The 25,048-nt window shown below is 46.9% G+C and overlaps 1 protein-coding gene and 1 pseudogene across 5 annotated transcripts in view; both read right to left on the reverse strand.

Annotated features, from left to right (window-relative positions):
- Positions 1–9,634, reverse strand: part of cc2d1b (coiled-coil and C2 domain containing 1B) — a 35,190-nt gene extending 25,556 nt beyond the window's left edge. Inside the window, exons 1-8 of one of the 5 annotated variants that reach the window (XM_071376836.1) lie at positions 9,496–9,634; positions 8,881–8,996; positions 8,613–8,751; positions 6,317–6,426; positions 6,045–6,134; positions 3,333–3,473; positions 2,652–2,985; positions 527–645 (exon numbers count right to left, since the gene is read on the reverse strand). In XM_071376836.1, coding sequence (XP_071232937.1) covers positions 527–645; positions 2,652–2,985; positions 3,333–3,473; positions 6,045–6,134; positions 6,317–6,426; positions 8,613–8,751; positions 8,881–8,943 — 996 coding nt within the window. In that variant the 5' untranslated portion in view covers positions 8,944–8,996; positions 9,496–9,634. Of the gene's footprint in view, positions 1–526; positions 646–2,651; positions 2,986–3,332; positions 3,474–6,044; positions 6,135–6,316; positions 6,427–8,612; positions 8,752–8,880; positions 8,997–9,468 lie in introns of all 5 variants that reach the window. The other 4 variants (XM_071376838.1, XM_071376837.1, XM_071376833.1 and 1 more) reach the window with 4 other exon arrangements.
- Positions 9,635–13,252: 3,618 nt separating this feature from the next.
- Positions 13,253–25,048, reverse strand: part of LOC139560058 (serine/threonine-protein kinase MAK-like) — an 83,333-nt pseudogene continuing 71,537 nt past the window's right edge.

Consider the following 25,048-nt stretch of genomic DNA (forward strand, 5'->3'; position numbering starts at 1 on the left):
GCCTAATACATTACTCCCCTAGCTTATTCCTGGAAGAGCCTAATACATTACTCCCCTAGCTTATTCCTGGAAGAGCCTAATACATTACTCCCCTAGCTTATTCCTGGAAGAGCCTAATACATTACTCCCCTAGCTTATTCCTGGAAGAGCCTAAGCTAATCAAATCAAAGTTTATTTGTCACGTGCGCCAAATACATCAGCTGTAGACCTTACAGTGGAATGCTTACTTACAGGCTTTAAGCAATAGTGCAAGTAAGGTATTAGGTGAACAATAGGAAGGTAAAGAAATAAAACTGTAAAAATACAGGCTATATACAGTAGCGAGGCTATATACAGTAGCGAGGCTACTGACAGAGACCTGTTAGTCAGGCATATTGAGGTAGTATGTACATGTAGATATGGTTAAAGTGACTATGGATATATGATGAACAGAGAGTAGCAGCAGCGTAAAAGATGGGTTGGGGGGAGGGGACCTATTCTTTAAATTGTCAACACTTTTTGACCCCTCAAAACATAAAACAGTGACCTTGCTGGTCCTGAAGTAGAGTTTGACTTGTTCCATGTCTCCTTGCTGCTTGGCTTTCAGAGCTGCCACTTTGTACTCTCTCTGTCTGCCTAACAGCATCGCCTTCGTGTCCTCGCCTACTGTGGGATCAGAGGAGAACACAGAGATACACAGCATTCATAACCACATCCAGGAGTGAAGACAGCATTCACAACCACATCCAGGAGTGAAGACAGCATTCACAACCACATCCAGGAGTGTAGACAGCATTCACAACCACATCCAGGAGTGTCACAACCACATCCAGGAGTGTAGTAGACAGCATTCACAACCACATCCAGGAGTGTAGAAGACAGCATTCACAACCACATCCAGGAGTGAAGACAGCATTCACAACCACATCCAGGAGTGTAGAAGACAGCATTCACAACCACATCCAGGAGTGTAGTGAAGACAGCATTCACAACCACATCCAGGAGTGTAGTAGACAGCATTCACAACCACATCCAGGAGTGTAGTAGACAGCATTCATAACCACATCCAGGAGTGTAGTAGACAGCATTCATAACCACATCCAGGAGTGTAGAAGACAGCATTCACAACCACATCCAGGAGTGTAGAAGACAGCATTCACACCCACATCCAGGAGTGTAGAAGACAGCATTCACACCCACATCCAGGAGTGTAGAAGACAGCATTCACACCCACATCCAGGAGTGTAGACAGCATTCACACCCACATCCAGGAGTGTAGACAGCATTCATACACACATCCAGGAGTGTAGACAGCATTCATACCCACATCCAGGAGTGTAGACAGCATTCATACCCACATCCAGGAGTGTAGACAGCATTCATACCCACATCCAGGAGTGTAGAAGACAGCATTCATACCCACATCCAGGAGTGTAGAAGACAGCATTCATACCCACATCCAGGAGTGTAGAAGACAGCATTCATACCCACATCCAGGAGTGTAGAAGACAGCATTCACAACCACATCCAGGAGTGTAGAAGACAGCATTCACAACCACATCCAGGAGTGTAGAAGACAGCATTCACAACCACATCCAGGAGTGAAGACAGCATTCATACCCACATCCAGGAGTGAAGACAGCATTCATACCCACATCCAGGAGTGTAGACAGCATTCATACCCACATCCAGGAGTGTAGAAGACAGCATTCATACCCACATCCAGGAGTGTAGAAGACAGCATTCATACCCACATCCAGGAGTGTAGAAGACAGCATTCATACCCACATCCAGGAGTGTAGAAGACAGCATTCACAACCACATCCAGGAGTGTAGAAGACATCATTCACAACCACATCCAGGAGTGTAGTAGACAGCATTCACAAACACATCCAGGAGTGAAGACAGCATTCACAACCACATCCAGGAGTGTAGACAGCATTCACAACCACATCCAGGAGTGTAGAAGACAGCATTCACAACCACATCCAGGAGTGTAGAAGACAGCATTCATACCCACATCCAGGAGTGTAGAAGACAGCATTCATACCCACATCCAGGAGTGTAGAAGACAGCATTCATACCCACATCCAGGAGTGTAGAAGACAGCATTCACAACCACATCCAGGAGTGTAGAAGACATCATTCACAACCACATCCAGGAGTGTAGTAGACAGCATTCACAAACACATCCAGGAGTGAAGACAGCATTCACAACCACATCCAGGAGTGTAGACAGCATTCACAACCACATCCAGGAGTGTAGAAGACAGCATTCACAAACACATCCAGGAGTGTAGACAGCATTCATAACCACATCCAGGAGTGAAGACAGCATTCATAACCACATCCAGGAGTGAAGACAGCATTCATAACCACATCCAGGAGTGTAGTGAAGACAGCATTCATAACCACATCCAGGAGTGTAGACAGCATTCACAACCACATCCAGGAGTGTAGACAGCATTCACAACCACATCCAGGAGTGTAGTGAACCTCCTGTAGACAAACAAATGTAACATTCATTTGTTTGGAGGCAGGTGATTCTTGTTTCCTGTATCATTTATCTAATCTGTGTTAAATTGCAGCTGCCCACATGGTAAAAATAAATTGATTGAAATGATTGACTAAGTAACAGTAACAATCATTAATTGATTGACTTCCTGTGTGACCTGTGCTGGCCTGTCCAGTCTCTTCCTCTCCCTCAGTGCTAGGATGGCTGCTAACAGTGGCCAGGGTGGAGATAGATGAAAGCTCCTCCTCACTGCTGGGTGACACTGCCTCAGGGGAAACAGGTACAGGTAACGTTTCAGCAGGAGCAGCAGCCTCTGGCTCCCCCTGCTGTTGTGGAGGTGTCGGTTCAGGTTGAAGAACAGAGGGCGGAGGGGGAGGAGCACGTCGTGGGGGGCCGGTGGAGGTAGGGGCTCCACCGGCTACAGGTGGGGGGATGTCAGCCTCATCCACCTTCCTCCCCTTCTTCAATGACACCAGCATGGACTCCAGGCTCTGTGGAGAAACAGAGAGATAAGGAGACGGGACAAAAAAAGCTATTCGGACTTTAGATCAGAGGGGGGGGGGGGGGTAGTCAAATCCTCCTGCTAGGACTATTAGCAAATTGTCTCAGCGTAGTGCTGATCTTAGATCAGGTCCTTCCTGACCATATGATCTTATTCATTATGATATTTATATTTTATTAAAGGGCAAACTGATTCTAGATCAGTGTTTACACTCTGAGAAGCTTTGTGAATATAGGCTCTGGAGAGCAACAAGGAGTACATGCTTTTGCACCAGCTCTACACTAAAACACAGCAGGACATGAGAGTTTATAGTGAACTACAAATTAGCATCACCACCTGGAGCCCTCTGTCGTATCGCCGTGCTTTAGACGATTCCCCCGAGGCCTTGGCGTGGGCTACAGCTGTCCGGTACATACTCAGTCTCTCCTCCAAGGTGTGCTGCAGACTGCCAGGTACTGCAGGAGGAGCCCTTGCTAACTGATGATAAGAACAACAACCAAGTTTGATAATTCAGTGTTCATGTGTATTGTGAAGTATTGTAAATATAGGTTTCTGACAATACACGTTACAGTGCCTTCAAGAAGTATTCATACCCCTTGACTTATTGCACATTTGTGTAATAGACAATTCAAAATTGATTACATTTATTTTCTCACCATTCTACACAAAATACGCCATAACGAGTGAAAACTTGGTTTCCTTCATCTACGGCAACTGAGTTAGGAAGGACCCCTGTAGTGACTGGGTGTATTGATACACCATCCAAAGTGTAATTAATAGACAGACTCTGACTAACTTGTTTGTGAATAGTAATTGCAAAATTAAATTGCAAATGACCTCCTCAGATGTTTTTATTTTATTTTTACCTTTTTTTAAATATTTTCACCATGATCAAAGGGATATTCAATGTCTGCTTTGTTTTTTTGTTAATCCCCATCTACCAATAGGTGTCCTTCTTTGCGAGGCCTCGGGAAACCTCCCTGGTCTTTGTGGTTGAATCTGTGTGAAATTCACTGCTTGACTGAGGGACCTTACAGATAATTGTATGTGTGAGGTACAGAGATGAGGTAGTCATTCAGAAATCATGTTAAACACTATTATTGCACACAGAGTGAATCCATGCAACTTATTATGTGACTTAAGCACATTTGTACTTCTGAACTTAAGGATTGCCATAACAAAGGGGTTGAATACTTATTGACACAAGACATTTCAGCTTTTCATAAAAATGTGTTATTTTTTTAACTAAAAACATAATTCCACTTTGACATTATGGGGTATTGTGTGCAGGCCAGTAACATTTAATACATGTTAAAATCAGGCTGTAACACATCAAAATGTGGAAAAAGTCCAGGGAGGTGAATACTTTCTGAAGGCTCTGCATGTGACCTTCCGAGTTGGAAAAACAAGTGGGAAGCCGGGTTACAAGACTGAGCCTGGAAGCCAAGACTGAGCCTGGAAGCCAAGACTGAGCCTGGAAGCCAAGACTGAGCCTGGAAGCCAAGACCGAGCCTGAGCCTGGAAGCCAGAACCGAGCCTGAGCCTGGAAGTCAGAACCAAGACTGAGCCTGGAAGTCAGAACCAAGACTGAGCCTGGAAGTCAGAACCAAGACTGAGCCTGAAAGTCAGAACCAAGACTGAGCCTGAAAGTCAGAACCAAGACTGAGCCTGAAAGTCAGAACCAAGACTGAGCCTGAAAGTCAGAACCAAGACTGAGCCTGAAAGTTGGAGCACATCATCACAGGAAGCTGGTAGGTAGCCTAGTAGTTAACAGTGTTGGGACAGTAATCAAAAGGTTACTGGTTCGAATCACCAAGCCGATTAGATGAAAAATCTGTCATGGTGCCCTTGAGCAAGGCACTTACCCCTAGTTGCCCAAGTCAAAAAAAAATTACATGTAAAAAAACATAAGCCCGGGTTGCAAGACTACGTCCCAACGTGAGCCCGGGTTGCAAGACTACGTCCCAACGTGAGCCCGGGTTGCAAGACTACGTCCCAACGTGAGCCCGGGTTCCAAGACTACGTCCCAACGTGAGCCCGGGTTGCAAGACTACGTCCCAACGTGAGCCCGGGTTGCAAGACTACGTCCCAACGTGAGCCCGGGTTGCAAGACTACGTCCCAACGTGAGCCCGGGTTGCAAGACTACGTCCCAACGTGAGCCCGGGTTCCAAGACTACGTCCCAACGTGAGCCCGGGTTCCAAGACTACGTCCCAACGTGAGCCCGGGTTGCAAGACTACGTCCCAACGTGAGCCCGGGTTGCAAGACTACGTCCCAACGTGAGCCCGGGTTCCAAGACTACGTCCCAACGTGAGCCCGGGTTGCAAGACTACGTCCCAACGTGAGCCCGGGTTCCAAGACTACGTCCCAACGTGAGCCCGGGTTGCAAGACTACGTCCCAACGTGAGCCCGGGTTCCAAGACTACGTCCCAGCGTGAGCCCGGGTTCCAAGACTACGTCCCAACGTGAGCCCGGGTTGCAAGACTACGTCCCAACGTGAGCCCGGGTTGCAAGACTACGTCCCAACGTGAGCCCGGGTTCCAAGACTACGTCCCAACGTGAGCCCGGGTTGCAAGACTACGTCCCAACGTGAGCCCGGGTTGCAAGACTACGTCCCAACGTGAGCCCGGGTTCCAAGACTACGTCTGACTGTCGCAGCACATTATCACAGCATAAGCATCGAAATTATACCTGTACACAAACTAACACAAGCAGTCCATTTCATGTACTACTATTAACTTGAGCCACTTCAAACTGACACAAAAACAGTAGTGGCATAAGGGAAAGAGGAGTCACACATTTCAGTATTGTAAAATAGTATTTCACTCCACTTGTTTGCCAGAGTCTGTTGAGAATGGAAATGTAAGTGCTGTTTGCATTGTAGTTGACGACGCTCTGATTAGAGACGTGACTGACAAGCCCATTAACACTTATTACACGCTTCAGTATTTCATACACACAGGTAACACCGTCAAAACTAAAAAGTCACACGCTGGATTTACAGGATACAACTTAGTTTGTATAGGCAGGTGATATCATGTTAGTTACCTGGGGTGGTGATTGTGGAGTCTCTTCCGTGGAGGTGGGTGTCACACGATCCTCCGTTTCCTCGTCGCCCACCACTTCCTGCAGCTCAGCCTGGTAACATAGGTAAACAAAACATGTTTATCACAGGTTCAACGCAACACTGACACACACACAACGCAGTGAGTCGCACACACACACACACACACACACACACAACGCAGTGAGTCACACACACACACACACACACAATAAGTAATGATCAAAAATAGACTGAAATAAACACAAACAGTTACCAATAAATCTTCATCATCTTCCAGGTTATCATCATCATCATCATCATCATCGTATATATCCTTCATACACTCCTCTGCCATTCTGGCTATATTCTCCATAGGTAAGGGGGCTGGGACAGAGAGACATAAGAATTAGTGAAACATATCAGCGGCGTAATCAGTAGGAGAAATATTCTAAATTAACAGGGGGTTCCATCTTGTGATTTTATTATTTTTTTAAAAGATAAAACGTGATCACAAGGATGACCTATGACCCTCAAAGGAATAACGTTTCTACCACGCTGCTGGACGCTCCTCACCGTCCTTCATCAACAAAAACAATGAAGGCGGCGAACAGTGGCGCTGTTCCCTAATGCAGATTTCATCGCTAATTAAAACTTTGAAATTGTATCTCATTATATTAATTAATGGATTTTATTAAAGTACATCTACAGTGCCTTCAGAAAGTATTCATACACCTCGACTTATTACACATTTTCTTGTGTTGCAACCCGAATTCAAAATGGATTAAATAAAACATTTAAAATCTGTCACCCATCTACATACAATACTCCATCGAGTACACATGTGGCCAATTCAATTATTTGAACATGATTTTGAAAAAACAAACACCAGTCTATATCAAAGGTCCCACAGTTGACAGTGCATGTCATAGACACAAAACCATGAAGTCCAAAGAACTGTCCATAGATCACAGAGATAGAATTGTGATGAGGCATACAGTATATCTGGGGAAGGGTATAAAACAGTTTCTAGAATGTTGAAAGTTTCCAAAGAGCACAGCGGTCGCCATTACTGGGAAAAGGGAAAAATATGGAACTACTCAGACTCTGCCTATAGCTGGCCGTCTGACCAAACTGATCAACCAGGAAAGGAGGACCTTGGTCAGGGAGGTGACCAAGAACCCTATGATCACTGACATAACTACAGAGTTCCTTGGCTGAGATGGGAGAACCTTCCAGAAGGACAACAGTCTCTACAACACTCCACCAATCTGGGCTTTATGGGGGGAGTGGCCAGATGGAAACCACTCCTGAGAAACAAGGCACATGACAGCATGTCTGGAGTTTGCAAAAAAGGCACGTGAAAAACTCAGCGCGTACGGCAAAAGAATATGTGGTCTGATGAGACAAATTGAACTCTTGAGCCTGAATGAAAAGTGGTCTGGAGAAAACCAGGCACAGCTCATCACCCATCTAACACCATCCCTACCGTGAAGCATGGTGGTGGCAGCATCATGCTATGGGAAAGCTTTACAGCGGCAGAGACTGGGACACTTGTAAGGACCAGAGGGGAACAAAGAATGGAGCCAAATACAGGTAAATCCTTGATGAGAACCAGCTTCAGAGTGCAAACGACTTTACACTGGGGGCAAAGATTCACATTCCAACAGGACAATGACCAAGCACACAGCCAAAGCAACACTGGAACAGCTTCATAACTAGAATGTATAAGTCATTGAGTGGCCCAGCCAAACCCCAGACTTAAATCCCATTTAAAATCTATGGAAAGACGTGAAGATTCCTATTCACCGCCACTCCCCATCTAACTTAACAGAGCTTGAGAAATATGCAAAGAAGAATGGAATAAAATCCCAGATGTGCAAAGCTGATTGACATACCCAAGAAGACTCGAAGCTTTTAAAATCGCCACCAAAAGTGTGAATACTTATGTAGATTAGATATTTCCGTATTTAATTCCAAATAAATTTGCTACAATTTCTACAAACATGTTTTCACTTTGTCATTATGGGGTATTGTGTGTAGATTGGTGAGAAAGTCAAGGGGTATGAATACTTTCTGGAAGCTGTTTAGTTCTTGTATTTTATTTATTTATTTTACCTTTATTTAACATGACAAGTCAGTTAAGAACAAATTCTTACTTTCAATGATGGCCTAGGAACTGCCTTGTTCAGGGGCAGAACGACAGATTTTTACCTTGTCAGCTTGGGGATTCGGTCCAGCAACCTTTCTGTTACTGGCTCAACGCTCTAACCACCCGGCCACCCGCCTCTAACCACCCGGCCACCCGCCTCTAACCACCCGGCCACCCGCCTCTAACCACCCGGCCACCCGCCTCTAACCACCCGGCCACCCGCCTCTAACCACCCGCCTCTAACCACCCGGCCACCCGCCTCTAACCACCCGCCTCTAACCACCCGGCCACCCGCCTCTAACCACTCGGCCACTCGCCTCTAACCACTCGGCCACCCGCCTCTAACCACTCGGCCACCCGCCTCTAACCACTCGGCCACCCGCCTCTAACCACGATTACAACAAAGTGTGTGGAGACTTACCCTTCTGCTTTAGTCTCCCTCCAGCAGGCTTGCCCCCAGTGAGAGCTGATAACTCGGCCTCTAGATCAGCATCATCCACGGTCGGATCATCGATGTCCTGCGTCATCGCCTCTGGGTTGAAGTCAACAAACAAACCCATCTGGAACCAAGGAAAGTGAATATTGACATAGGATAGTGTGTGTGTGTGTGTGTGAGAGAGAGAGGTTAGCCAGCCAGCCTCCTCGTTGTCATTTTACGTTGTGACACACACAGGTGATGTGTCCCTCACCTGTTTGGCTGCAGCGGCGCCCTGGCCCTTTGGCAACGGAGCCCTCTTCTTCTTCCCGAACATACTGCTAGTTTTAAAACACCCCTAACCGGAGGAATTAAACCGTCCCAAGAGATCTGGGGAAAACAGAAGTTAACAGACTAACGTTGGTTAGATAATTAACGTTAGCTAGATAGCTAGCTAGTTATGTTGCTACGCTAAACGTCAGTTAGTTAACACTACTAACCAGCGTTGTTAGTAAGTTCAACTTAAAGTTACTAACGTAAAACAGTTGCAGGTGCAGCAGGTCATGTGAGCTAACGTAGCTAAAATATTGAGACGGCAGAGGCTAGTAGTGAGCTAGTTAGTAACGTTACCACTATTTTTGCTAAAATAGCTAACATTAACGTTACACAGACAGTGGATTTGCTTGCTAGGGTATGAGGCAACCATCTCGTGACAAGCAAAACCGCCTCTCCTGATTTAGCTAGAGGTAAGCTAGCTACTTCGGTGTTTTTAGCCAGCTAGCAAAACATTACATTTGCTAGTAGCAAACTATCTGTGGGTAGTAGTTAGCTAACGACGTTTAGTACGACCATTGTCCGTTACCTACTCATTCACCACGAAGCAACGTACTTTCCTTCAGGATAAAAGTGAAATCTCCAGCCAGCGACCAGTTCACGGCTTTTTCTCAGACTGATAACCAACTTCTTCTTCGTGTGAATTTCCGGCAGACTGAACGCTGTGTTGCATATTGCTGCCTTTCGCAGGTCAGAGTGCGGATTGCACATTTTGAAAAAAATAAAAAAGGGATTTTTTTTATTGCACCTCTGTCTAACACTGCACCTTACCTATACACTCTCCCCAAACCACTTATTTGGCCCTAAACGAGCCTACACGAGGCCGTCAGCATGGCAGGATGGAACCCCTTCTCTCAACTTCCTGTAGATCTTCTGCACTGAAATCTCTCACATCCAAATATTTATCTGCTGCTGCAACTACCACATCTATCTTCTGTGATTTCCGCTCCATCAATGCAGTGCAGTTGATTACCATGGTTATAAATGCATGAAATTCAACCTTACTAAAAATTCATTTTCTCTGGATCTCTCTCTTCAGGCCTCAATGGGGGGGCTCCCGATCAAATCCCTCATCCTTGAGTTATCCTCTATTTTCCTTACTGCCTCAGCATATGAAACCTTCTTTTGAACTCTGGCAATCTCAATTTGTCTCTCTGTAGGACAGGGCACTTCAGACTCCCAGCTGCACAGGTGCCCCCAGTTTACACACGGTGCTTTCTCAACCCCAACTTCACACTCCCTCTGACTATGCCCTCCTGCACACTTTCCACATCCTGGGATCTCCCTTCTACATACTGTTGCTACATGTCCAAATCCTTGGCACCTAAAGCCCCGTAGCGGGTTCGGAACAAACACCATCACCGAATAGCTAATATACCCTAGCCTGACCTTACCAGGTAGAAACTCCATGTCAAAGCTCAACAAGACAGACAGGGTATACCATGCAAAATCCCATGCAAAATCTTTTCAGTCTCCTGAGGGGGAATAGGTTTTGTTGTGCCCTCTTCACGACTGTCTTGGTGTGCTTGGACCATGTTAGTTTGTTGGTGATGTGGACACCAAGTAACTTGAAGCTCTCAACCTGCTCCACTACAGCCCCGTCGATAAGAATGGGGGTGTGCTCGGTCCTCCTTTTCCTGTAGTCCACAATCATCTCCTTTGTCTTGATCATGTTGAGGCAGAAGTTGTTGTCCTGGCACCACACGGCCAGGTCTCTGACCTCCTGCCTATAGGCTGTCTCATCGTTGTCGGTGATTGTGTCATCGGCAAACTTAATGATGGTGTTGGAGTCGTGCCTGGCAGTGGAGTCATGAGTGAACAGGGTGTACAGGAGGGGACTGAGTACGCACCCCTGAGGGGCCCCTGTTTTGAGGATCAGCGTGGTGGATGTGTTGCTACCTACCCTCACCACCTGGGGGCGGCCCGTCAGGAAGTCCAGGATCCAGTTGCAGAGGGAGGTGTTAAGTCCCAGGGTCCTTAGCTTAGTGATGAGCTTTGAGGGCACTATGGTGTTGAACCCTGAGCTGTAGTCAATGAATAGCATTCTCACATAGGTGTTCCTTTTGTCCAGGTGGGAAAGGGCAGTGTGGAGTGCAATAGAGACTGCATCATCTGTGGATCTGTTGGGGCGGTATGCAAATTATTGGGTCTAACGTTTCTGGGATAATGGTGTTGATGTAAGCCATGGCCAGCCTTTCAAAGCACTTCATGGCTACAGACGTGAGTGCTATGAGTCGGTAGTCATTTAGGCAGATTACCTTAGTGTTTTTGGGCACAGGGACTATGGTGGTCTGCTTAAAACATGTAGGTATTACAGACTTGGTCAGGGAGAGGTTGAAAATGTCAGTGAAGACACTTGCCAGTTGGTCAGCGCATGCTCGCAGTACACATCATGGTAATTCGTCAGGCCCTGTGGCCTTGTGAATGTTGACCTGTTTAAAGGAGTTACTCACATTGGCTGCGGAGAGTGTGATCACACAGTCTTCCGGAACAGCTGGTGCTCTCATGTATGTTTCAGTGTTATTTGCCCCGAAGCGAGCATAGAAGTAGTTTAGCTCGTCTGGTAGGCTCGTGTCACTGGGCAGCTCTCGGCTGTGCTTCCCTTTGTAGTCTGTAATGGTTTTCAAGCCCTGCCACATCCAATGAGCGTCAGAGCCGGTGTAGTACGATTCGATCTTAGCCCCGTATTAACGCTTTGCCTGTTTGATGGTTCGTCAGAGGGCATAACGGGATTTCTTATCAGCTTCCTGGTTAGAGTCCCGCTCCTTGAAAGCTGCAGCTCTAGCCGTTAGCTCGGCGCGGATGTTGCCTGTTATCCATGGCTTCTGGTTTGGGTATGTACGTACAGTCACTGTGGGGACGACGTCCTTGATGCACTTATTGATAAAGCCAGTGACTGATGTGGAGTACTCCTCAATGCCATCGAAGGAATCCCGGAACATATTCCAGTCTGTGCTAGCAAAACAGTCCCGTAGCTTAGCATCTGCATCGTCTGACCACTTTTTTTATTGATCTAGTCACTGGTGCTTAAATTTTTGCCTGTAACCAGGAATCAGGAGGATGGAATTATGGTCAGATTTGCCAAATGGAGGGTGAGGGAGAGCTTTGTACGCGTCTCTGTATGTGGAGTAAAGGTGGTCCAGAGTTTTTTCCCCTCTGGTTGCACATTTAACATGCTGATAGAAGTTTGGTAAAAACGGATTTAAGTTTCCCTGCATTAAAGTCCCCGGCCACTAGGAGCGCCGCCTCTGGATGAGAATTTTCCTGTTTGCTTATGGTGGAATACAGCTCATTCAATGCTGTCTTAGTGCCAGCCTCTGTCTGTGGTGGTATGTAACAAAAAATACAGCTGAAAACTCTCTAGGAAGATAGTGTAGTCTACAGCTTATCATGAGATACTCTACCTCAGGCGAGCAATAGCTCGAGACTTCCTTAGATATCGTGCACCAGCTGTTATTTACAAAAATACATAGTCCTCCGCCCCTTGTCTTACCAGACGCCGCTGTTCTATCCTGCCGGTGCATCGTATAACCAGCCAGCTGTATGTTGATAGTGTCGTCGTTCAGCCACGACTCCGTGAAGCATAAGATATTACAGTTTTGAATGTCATGTTGGTAGTTTTATCTTCTGCGTAGGTCATCAATTTTATTCTCCAAAGATTGCACGTTTGCTAGCAGAATGGAAGGAAGTGGGGGTTTATTCAATCACCTACGAATTCTCAGAAGGCAGCCCGCCCTCTGGCCCCTATTTCTCCACCTCCTCTTCATGCAAATCACGGGGATCTGGGCCTGTTCCCGAGAAAGCAGTATATCATTCACGTCAGGCTCATCGGACTCGTTATTAAAGAAAAAAAAGGATTCTGCCTGTCCGTGGTGAGTAATCGCAGTCCTGATGTCCAGAAGTAATTTTTGGTCATAAGAGATGGTAGCAGCAACATTATGTACAAAATACGTTAAAAAAAAAAAACAATTGGTTGGGAACACATAAAACGTCAGCCTTCTTCTCCGGCGCCATCTTAAGACAATCCACATGACTCATAAATGGGTACAATCTAGGAATGTCAATGTTTTATATTCACTGTTTATGTATTTTATATACACAGTAATTTGATGCCAGAATTGACATTCATGTAAAGAAACACTGACAAATGAAACCTTTCTCGACAAACATATAATGTATGAATATATCCATATTCATGAAAGTTTGTCTCAGTTGACGTGTGTCCAGAGAATGATTCACCGTTGTTCTTTGTCAATGTACTACATTTAAATAGTTATTAATTTAGAAAGATTACACATAAAAAAAAGAAAAGATTTTCCACATTTTCCACATGACTATAAATCAAAATCGTATATGGAAGATGCAAAACAATAGGTTTTTATCCTCATACAATGACACCGAAAAGTATTCAGCAAGAAGAAGAGACTGATAATGATTTTATCGAAGATGTTCTCAAGAAATGTCCAGACCAAGCTTTTTTTGCGATTACTTTTTATGAATAAAACTTATATTTGATATACGGACAAATGTTATCTTACAGAAATTAAGTATGCATAACTTGAACTCATTGGCTGCTTTAGTAGTAAAATAATACTTTTATTTTTAGTCAACTCTCACAAAATCTAGAAAAATAATAACAAACATGTAATGAAGGTAATGCTGAAATATTGTACAGTACCCTGACTGGAACGATGCTAGCTAGCTACACGACAACAGTTGACATCACATCGTGTAGTCCCAAATGCAGCCCTATTATAGTCCACTACCTATGACCAGAGCCCTATGGGGAAGAGGGTACCATTCAGGACACAGCCAGAGACTCAGGCTAACAGACTAGAATGATGCTGTGTGTACACACACAGACAGGAAATAGTCCCTCTTCCCGCTAGCTGGAGTGCCCCTCCGCTCACGGTGCTCTGCAGGAAATTGAATTCTTCCTCGGAGTTGATTCTCAGTAGAGGGGAAACAGTTCTGACTGTTGTAATGCCCATCAGGGTTGGAGCCAATTCCATTTCAATTCAATTCAATTCAATTCAATTCAATTCAATTCCAATTCAATTCCAATTCAATTCCAGTCAATTCAGGAAGTACACCGTCAATGAGTACGCTTCTCAGTCATATGGCTACAGTGGGGTCGATGGGTACTCTTCCCAGTCATATGGGTACTCTTCCCAGTCATATGGCTACAGTGGGGTCAATGGGTACTCTTCCCAGTCATATGGGTACTCTTCCCAGTCATATGGCTACAGTGGGGTCAATGGGTACTCTTCTCAGTCATATGGCTACAGTGGGGTCAATGGGTACTCTTCTCAGTCATATGGGTACTCTTCCCAGTCATATGGCTACAGTGGGGTCAATGGGTACTCTTCCCAGTCATATGGCTACAGTGGGGTCAATGGGTACTCTTCTCAGTCATATGGTTACAGTGGGGTCAATGGGTACTCTTCTCAGTCATATGGCTACAGTGGGGTCAATGGGTACTCTTCCCAGTCATATGGGTACTCTTCCCAGTCATATGGCTACGGTGGGGTCAATGGGTACTCTTCTCAGTCATATGGCTACAGTGGGGTCAATGGGTACTCTTCTCAGTCATATGGCTACAGTGGGGTCAACGGGTACTCTTCCCAGTCATATGGCTACGGTGGGGTCAACGGGTACTCTTCCCAGTCATATGGCTACGGTGGGGTCAATGGGTACTCTTCCCAGTCATATGGCTACAGTGGGGTCAATGGGTACTCTTCCCAGTCATATGGCTACAGTGGGGTCAATGGGTACTCTTCTCAGTCATATGGCTACGGTGGAATCAATGGGTACTCTTCCCAGTCATATGGCTACAGTGGGGTCAATGGGTACTCTTCCCAGTCATATGGGTACAGTGGGGTCAATGGGTACTCTTCCCAGTCATATGGGTACTCTTCCCAGTCATATGGCTACGGTGGGGTCAATGGGTACTCTTCTCAGTCATATGGCTACAGTGGGGTCAATGGGTACTCTTCCCAGTCATATGGCTACAGTGGGGTCAATGGGTACTCTTCCCAGTCATATGGGTACTCTTCTCAGTCATATGGCTACAGTGGGGTCAATGGGTACTCTTCCCAGTCATATGGCTACAGTGGGGTCAATGGGTACTCTTCTCAGTCATATGGCTACAGTGGGGTCAATGGGTACTCTTCCCAGTCATATGGCTACAGTGGGGTCAACGGGTACTCTTCCCAGTCATATGGGTACTCTTCCCAGTCATATGGCTACGGTGGGCTGTGCTACCGGTGGCCTCCTCCGTACTTGGTGGCCCAGTCCACCCGTCCGTGTACAGGCTGGATAGGAGGAGGTCTGGACGAGGCGTTCTTCCCTCCACTGTTGAGACTAGAAGATCCAGGGGTCTGAGGATTCACGGACTTCCGTCCCTCGTACTCTGTCAGATCAAAGTGGAGAAGTTAGAGCGGGAAGCCCTGTTCAGACGGGTACATCGTTGTGGAACGTTCAGATAGAAATATATTAGGTGGAACAGCCGCTATTGAACGGATAGTAAGGAATCATGTCAGCTCTATTCATGAAACCTTCAGTGCCTTCCTCGACACAACCCAGGAGTCTCATTCTGTCTCCTCGACACAACCCAGGAGTCTCATTCTGTCTCCTCGACACAACCCAGGAGTCTCATTCTGTCTCCTCGACACAACCCAGGAGTCTCATTCTGTCTCCTCGACACAACCCAGGAGTCTCATTCTGTCTCCTCGACACAACCCAGGAGTCTCATTCTGTCTCCTCGACACAACCCAGGAGTCTCATTCTGTCTCCTCGACACAACCCAGGAGTCTCATTCTGTCTCCTCGACACAACCCAGGAGTCTCATTCTGTCTCCTCGACACAACCCAGGAGTCTCATTCTGTCTCCTCAACACAACCCAGGAGTCTCATTCTGTCTCCTCGACACAACCCAGGAGTCTCATTCTGTCTCCTCAAAACAACCCAGGAGTCTCATTCTGTCTCCTCAACACAACCCAGGAGTCTCATTCTGTCTCCTCAACACAACCCAGGAGTCTCATTCAGGTCAACTAGGAAAAGAGTTCAGAAAGACAGAGGAAGTTAAGGAAATAAAGACATGGAAGATAGAGTAGATGTTGTTTGATTGAATACTGTAAATAAATGGTACATAAACCATCTGAAGGGTGAATGACTATGGTGTGTGTGTGTGTGTGTGTGTGTGTGTGTGTGTGTGTGTGTGTGTGTGTGTGTGTGTGTGTGTTGTGTTGTCTGTGTGTGTGTGTGGTCTGTTGCGATGAGACGTACTAGCGGAGTTGCCTCCTACGGTTGCTAGGTGATGGGTCCTGTGTCCAGCTGATCCCGTCTGAAACGATGACGTGTAACTGCTACCGCTGCCAGGGTCGTAGGTGTTACTCAGGAAGTTATCTGGAAATAAATAACCCCTCTTTAACTCTGCTACATCAATAAACCAAACAGCACGAATATTACAGTTAGCTATTCCTATATGTCTCAAATCAGAGACTAACTATTCACTAATCTATATGACATTAACTATTCACTAATCTATATAGTCTATATGAGATTAACTATTCACTAATCTATATAGTCTATATGAGATTAACTATTCACTAATTTATATAGTCTATATGAGACTAACTATTCACTAAAGTCTATATGAGATTAACTATTCACTAAAGTCTATATGAGACTAACTATTCACTAAAGTTAGTATGAGACTAACTATTCACTAAAGTCTATATGAGATTAACTATTCACTAAAGTCTATATGAGACTAACTATTCACTAAAGTCTATATGAGACTAACTATTCATTAATATATATATAGTCTACATGATACTAACTATTCACTAATATATATAGTCTACATGAGATTACTATTCACTAATCTATATAGTCTACATGAGATTACTATTCACTAATATATATAGTCTATATGAGACTAACTATTCACTAATCTATATAGTCTACATGAGATTAACTATTCACTAATCTATATAGTCTACATGAGATTAACTATTCACTAATCTATATAGTCTACATGAGATTAACTATTCACTAATCTATATAGTCTACATGAGATTAACTATTCACTAATCTATATAGTCTACATGAGATTAACTATTCACTAATCGAAAAGCAGAACTAAAGTCTCACGTAAACTATGTCTGTCCACGAAATATTAACTACTCTCTAAATAGTCTATACGAGATTACTAGGTTCATTAAAAGGTTCTACAGCTGCACCATCGAGAGCATCCTGACTCGTTCCATCACTGCCTGGTATGGCAACTGCTCTGCCTCCGACCGCAAGGCACTACAGAGGGTAGTGCGTACGGCCCAGTACATCACCAGGGCCAAGCTTCCTGCCATCCAGGACCTCTATACCAGGCGGTGTCAGAGGAAGGCCCTAAAGATTGTCAACGACTGCAGCCACCCTAGTCATAGACTGTTCTCTCTGCTACCGCAGAGAATGATTCTTAACCTTTAGTAAGTGGCAGTCCTGCTCCCTGTGCCCTGGTTAAAGAGGAGTTGGCCCACACACTCCTTCCAGGCTGCTGCTGGCTTGTCAGAAAGCTGCTCTTGTTGGTCTTAGGGTTCACGCCTGGAACAGACCGAGGGAGAGAGGACAGAGAGAGACGACAGAGAGAGAGAGAGGACAGAGAGAGAGAGAGACGACAGAGAGAGAGAGGACAGAGAGAGAGAGAGACGACAGAGAGAGAGAGGACAGAGAGAGAGAGGACAAAGAGAGGAGACAGAGGAGGACAGAGAGAGAGGACAGAGAGAGAGGACAGAGAGAGAGACTTGGTTGAGCACAGGACAGGTAACAGAGATGTACCTACAGTGCATTCGGAAAGTATTCAGACCCCTTCCCTTCTTCCACATTTTGTTATGTTACAGCCTTATTCTAAAATGTATTAAATATTTTTTTATTTTTTTATTTTTTTACATCAATCTACACACACAACCCCCATAATGACGAAGTGAAAACAGGTTTTTTGAAATTTTTGCAAATGTATAAAAAAATACCTTAATTATTCAGACCCTTTGCCATGACACTCTAAATTAAGCTCAGGTGCATCCTGTTTTCATTGATCGTCCTTGGTGTTTCTACAACTTAATTGGAGTCCACCTGTGGTGAATTCAATTGATTGGACATGATTTGGACAGGCACACACCTGTCTATATAAGATCCCACAGTTGACAGTGCATGTCAGAGCAAAAACCAAGCCATGAGGTCGAAGGAATTGTCTGTAGAGCTCCGAGACATGATTGTGTCGAGGCACAGCTCTGGGGAAGGGTACCAAAAAATATCTGCAGCATTGAAGGCCCCAAAAAACAGTGGCCTCCATCATTCTTACATGGAAGAAGTTTGGAACCACCAAGACTCTTCCTAGAGCTGGCCGTCTGGCCAAACTGAGTAATCGGGGGAGAAGGGCCTTGGTCAGGGAGGTGACCAAGAACCCCGATGGTCACTCTGACAGAGCTCCAGAGTTCCTCTGTGGAGATGGGAGAACTTTCCAGAAGGACAACCATCTCCGCAGCACTCACACATCAGGCCTTTATGGTAGAGTGGCCAGATGGAAGCCACACCTCAGTGAAAGGCACATGACAGCCCGCTTCAAGTTTGCCAAAAGGCACCAAAAGGACTCTCACACAATGAGAAACAAGATTCTCTGGTCTGAAACCAAGATTGAACTCTTTGGTCTGAATGCCAAGTGTCACGTCTGGAGGAAACCTGGCACCATCCCTACAGTGAAGCATGGTGGTGGCAGCATCATGCTGTGGGGATGTTTTTCCGCAGCAGGGACTGGGAGATTAGTCAGGATCGAGGGAAAGATGAACGGAGCAAAGTAGAGAGAGACCCTTGATGAAAACCTGCTCAGAGCGCTCAGGACTTCAGACTGGGGTGAAAGTTCACCTTCCAACAGCACAACGACCCTAAGCACACAGCCAAGAAAACGCAGGAGCTGCTCCGGTCAACTGTAGGTGATATTATTGTGAAGTGGAAACATCTAGGAGCAACAACAGCTCAGCCAGCGAAGTGGTAGGTCACATAAGCTCACAGAACGGGACCGCCGAGTGCTGAAGCACGTAAAAATGTGTCTGTCCTCGGTTGCAACACTCACTACAGAGTTCCAAACTGCCTCTGGAAGCAACGTCAACACAAGAACTGTTCGTTGGGAGCTTCATGAAATGGGTTTCCATAGATCTCCAGCAGCGCATAAGCCTAAGATCACCATGCGCAATACCAAGTGGTGTAAAGCTCGCTGCCATTGGATTCTGGAGCAGTGGAAACACATTCTCTGGAGTGATTAATCACGCTTCACCACCTGGCAGTTTGATGGAGGATTCTGAGTTTGGCGGATGCCAGGAGAATGCTACCTTTCCGAATGTATAGTGCCAACTGTAAAGTTTGGTGGAGGAGGAATAATGGTCTGGGGCTGTTTTTCATGGTTTGGGCAAGTTCTCTTAGTTCCGGTGAAGGGAAATCTTTACACTACAGCATACAATGACATTCTAGATGATTCTGTGATTCCAACTTTGTGGCAACAGTTTGGGGAAGACCATTTCCTGTTTCAGCATGACAATGCCACTGTGCACAAAAGTGAGGTCCATACAGAAATGGTTTGTTGAGATCAGTGTGGAAGAACTTGACTGGCCTGCACAGAGCCCTGACCTCAACCCCATCGAACACCTTTGGAATGAATTGGAACGCTGACTGTGAGCCAGGCCTAATCGTCCAAAATAAGTGCCCGACCTCACTAATGTTCTTGTGGCTGAATGGAAGCAAGTCACCGCAGCAATGTTCGACGAGCAGTTGTCCACATACTTTTGGTCATGTAGTATATCTGGACCCTAAAGGTTTCAGTACCACAGGACTTTACCAGGGAGGTCCAGGTTTCAGTACCACAGGACTTGTCCAGGTTTCAGTTCAACAGGACTTTACTAGGGAGGTATCTGGACTGGTCCAACAGGACTTTACCAGGGAGGTATCTGGACTGGTCCAACAGGACTTTACCAGGGAGGTATCTGGACTGGTCCAACAGGACTTTACCAGGGAGGTATCTGGACTGGTTCAACAGGACTTTACCAGGGAGGTATCTGGTCTGGTTCAACAGGACTTTACCAGGGAGGTATCTGGACTGGTCCAACAGGACTTTACCAGGGAGGTATCTGGTCTGGTTCAACAGGACTTTACCAGGGAGGTATCTGGACTGGTCCAACAGGACTTTACCAGGGAGGTATCTGGACTGGTCCAACAGGACTTTACCAGGGAGGTATCTGGACTGGTCCAGGTATCAGTTCAACAGGACTTTACCAGGGAGGTATCTGGACTGGTTCAACAGGACTTTACCAGGGAGGTATCTGGACTGGTCCAACAGGACTTTACCAGGGAGGTATCTGGACTGGTCCAACAGGACTTTACCAGGGAGGTATCTGGACTGGTCCAACAGGACTTTACCAGGGAGGTATCTGGACTGGTCCAACAGGACTTTACCAGGGAGGTATCTGGACTGGTCCAACAGGACTTTACCAGGGAGGTATCTGGACTGGTCCAACAGGACTTTACCAGGGAGGTATCTGGACTGGTCCAACAGGACTTTACCAGGGAGGTATCTGGACTGGTCCAACAGGACTTTACCAGGGAGGTATCTGGTCTGGTCCAACAGGACTTTACCAGGGAGGTATCTGGACTGGTCCAACAGGACTTTACCAGGGAGGTATCTGGTCTGGTCCAACAGGACTTTACCAGGGAGGTATCTGGACTGGTCCAGGAATCAGTTCAACAGGACTTTACCAGGGAGGTATCTGGACTGGTTCAACAGGACTTTACCAGGGAGGTATCTGGACTGGTCCAACAGGACTTTACCAGGGAGGTATCTGGACTGGTTCAACAGGACTTTACCAGGGAGGTATCTGGACTGGTCCAACAGGACTTTACCAGGGAGGTATCTGGACTGGTCCAACAGGACTTTACCAGGGAGGTATCTGGACTGGTCCAGGTATCAGTTCAACAGGACTTTACCAGGGAGGTATCTGGACTGGTTCAACAGGACTTTACCAGGGAGGTATCTGGACTGGTCCAACAGGACTTTACCAGGGAGGTATCTGGACTGGTCCAGGTATCAGTTCAACAGGACTTTACCAGGGAGGTATCTGGACTGGTTCAACAGGACTTTACCAGGGAGGTATCTGGACTGGTCCAACAGGACTTTACCAGGGAGGTATCTGGACTGGTCCAACAGGACTTTACCAGGGAGGTACTGGACTGGTTCAACAGGACTTTACCAGGGAGGTATCTGGACTGGTCCAACAGGACTTTACCAGGGAGGTATCTGGACTGGTCCAACAGGACTTTACCAGGGAGGTATCTGGACTGGTTCAACAGGACTTTACCAGGGAGGTATCTGGACTGGTCCAACAGGACTTTACCAGGGAGGTATCTGGACTGGTCCAACAGGACTTTACCAGGGAGGTATCTGGACTGGTCCAACAGGACTTTACCAGGGAGGTATCTGGACTGGTCCAACAGGACTTTACCAGGGAGGTATCTGGACTGGTCCAACAGGACTTTACCAGGGAGGTATCTGGACTGGTCCAACAGGACTTTACCAGGGAGGTATCTGGACTGGTCCAACAGGACTTTACCAGGGAGGTATCTGGACTGGTCCAACAGGACTTTACCAGGGAGGTATCTGGACTGGTCCAACAGGACTTTACCAGGGAGGTATCTGGACTGGTCCAACAGGACTTTACCAGGGAGGTATCTGGACTGGTCCAACAGGACTTTACCAGGGAGGTATCTGGACTGGTTCAACAGGACTTTACCAGGGAGGTATCTGGACTGGTCCAACAGGACTTTACCAGGGAGGTATCTGGACTGGTCCAACAGGACTTTACCAGGGAGGTATCTGGACTGGTCCAACAGGACTTTACCAGGGAGGTATCTGGACTGGTCCAACAGGACTTTACCAGGGAGGTATCTGGACTGGTTCAACAGGACTTTACCAGGGAGGTATCTGGACTGGTCCAACAGGACTTTACCAGGGAGGTATCTGGACTGGTCCAGGTATCAGTTCAACAGGACTTTACCAGGGAGGTATCTGGACTGGTTCAACAGGACTTTACCAGGGAGGTATCTGGACTGGTCCAACAGGACTTTACCAGGGAGGTATCTGGACTGGTTCAACAGGACTTTACCAGGGAGGTATCTGGACTGGTCCAACAGGACTTTACCAGGGAGGTATCTGGACTGGTCCAACAGGAATTTACCAGGGAGGTATCTGGACTGGTCCAACAGGACTTTACCAGGGAGGTATCTGGACTGGTCCAACAGGACTTTACCAGGGAGTGATCTGGACTGGTCCAACAGGACTTTACCAGGGAGGTATATGGACTGGTCCAACAGGACTTTACCAGGGAGGTATCTGGACTGGTCCAACAGGACTTTACCAGGGAGGTATCTGGACTGGTCCAACAGGACTTTACCAGGGAGGTATCTGGACTGGTCCAACAGGACTTTACCAGGGAGGTATCTGGACTGGTCCAACAGGACTTTACCAGGGAGGTATCTGGACTGGTCCAACAGGACTTTACCAGGGAGGTATCTGGACTGGTCCAACAGGACTTTACCAGGGAGTGATCTGGACTGGTCCAACAGGACTTTACCAGGGAGGTATATGGACTGGTCCAACAGGACTTTACCAGGGAGGTATCTGGACTGGTCCAACAGGACTTTACCAGGGAGGTATCTGGACTGGTCCAACAGGACTTTACCAGGGAGGTATCTGGTCTGGTCCAACATGACTTTACCAGGGAGGTATCTGGACTGGTCCAACAGGACTTTACCAGGGAGGTATCTGGTCTGGTCCAACAGGACTTTACCAGGGAGGTATCTGGACTGGTCCAGGTATCAGTTCAACAGGACTTTACCAGGGAGGTATCTGGACTGGTTCAACAGGACTTTACCAGGGAGGTATCTGGACTGGTCCAACAGGACTTTACCAGGGAGGTATCTGGACTGGTTCAACAGGACTTTACCAGGGAGGTATCTGGACTGGTCCAGGTATCAGTTCAACAGGACTTTACCAGGGAGGTATCTGGACTGGTCCAACAGGACTTTACCAGGGAGGTATCTGGACTGGTCCAACAGGACTTTACCAGGGAGGTATCTGGACTGGTCCAACAGGACTTTACCAGGGAGGTATCTGGACTGGTCCAACAGGACTTTACCAGGGAGGTATCTGGACTGGTCCAACAGGACTTTACCAGGGAGGTATCTGGTCTGGTCCAACAGGACTTTACCAGGGAGGTATCTGGACTGGTCCAGGTATCAGTTCAACAGGACTTTACCAGGGAGGTATCTGGACTGGTTCAACAGGACTTTACCAGGGAGGTATCTGGACTGGTCCAACAGGACTTTACCAGGGAGGTATCTGGACTGGTTCAACAGGACTTTACCAGGGAGGTATCTGGACTGGTCCAGGTATCAGTTCAACAGGACTTTACCAGGGAGGTATCTGGACTGGTCCAACAGGACTTTACCAGGGAGGTATCTGGACTGGTCCAACAGGACTTTACCAGGGAGGTATCTGGACTGGTCCAACAGGACTTTACCAGGGAGGTATCTGGACTGGTCCAACAGGACTTTACCAGGGAGGTATCTGGACTGGTCCAACAGGACTTTACCAGGGAGGTATCTGGACTGGTTCAACAGGACTTTACCAGGGAGGTATCTGGACTGGTCCAACAGGACTTTACCAGGGAGGTATCTGGACTGGTTCAACAGGACTTTACCAGGGAGGTATCTGGACTGGTCCAACAGGACTTTACCAGGGAGGTATCTGGACTGGTCCAACAGGACTTTACCAGGGAGGTATCTGGACTGGTCCAGGTATCAGTTCAACAGGACTTTACCAGGGAGGTATCTGGACTGGTTCAACAGGACTTTACCAGGGAGGTATCTGGACTGGTCCAACAGGACTTTACCAGGGAGGTATCTGGACTGGTCCAGGTATCAGTTCAACAGGACTTTACCAGGGAGGTATCTGGACTGGTCCAACAGGACTTTACCAGGGAGGTATCTGGACTGGTAAAACAGGACTTTACCAGGGAGGTATCTGGACTGGTTCAACAGGACTTTACCAGGGAGGTATCTGGACTGGTCCAGGTATCAGTTCAACAGGACTTTACCAGGGAGGTATCTGGACTGGTCCAACAGGACTTTACCAGGGAGGTATCTGGACTGGTCCAACAGGACTTTACCAGGGAGGTATCTGGACTGGTTCAACAGGACTTTACCAGGGAGGTATCTGGACTGGTCCAACAGGACTTTACCAGGGAGGTATCTGGACTGGTTCAACAGGACTTTACCAGGGAGGTATCTGGACTGGTCCAACAGGACTTTACCAGGGAGGTATCTGGACTGGTTCAACAGGACTTTACCAGGGAGGTATCTGGACTGGTCCAACAGGACTTTACCAGGGAGGTATCTGGACTGGTTCAACAGGACTTTACCAGGGAGGTATCTGGACTGGTCCAACAGGACTTTACCAGGGAGGTATCTGGACTGGTCCAACAGGACTTTACCAGGGAGGTATCTGGACTGGTTCAACAGGACTTTACCAGGGAGGTATCTGGACTGGTCCAACAGGACTTTACCAGGGAGGTATCTGGACTGGTCCAACAGGACTTTACCAGGGAGGTATCTGGACTGGTTCAACAGGACTTTACCAGGGAGGTATCTGGACTGGTCCAACAGGACTTTACCAGGGAGGTATCTGGACTGGTCCAACAGGACTTTACCAGGGAGGTATCTGGACTGGTCCAGGTATCAGTTCAACAGGACTTTACCAGGGAGGTATCTGGACTGGTTCAACAGGACTTTACTAGGGAGGTATTTGGACTGGTCCAACAGGACTTTACCAGGGAGGTATCTGGACTGGTCCAACAGGACTTTACCAGGGAGGTATCTGGACTGGTCCAACAGGACTTTACCAGGGAGGTATCTGGACTGGTCCAACAGGACTTTACCAGGGAGGTATCTGGACTGGTTCAACAGGACTTTACCAGGGAGGTATCTGGACTGGTCCAACAGGACTTTACC

The sequence above is a fragment of the Salvelinus alpinus genome, chromosome 30 (assembly GCF_045679555.1).
Source record: "Salvelinus alpinus chromosome 30, SLU_Salpinus.1, whole genome shotgun sequence".
Lineage (NCBI taxonomy): Eukaryota > Metazoa > Chordata > Actinopteri > Salmoniformes > Salmonidae > Salvelinus > Salvelinus alpinus.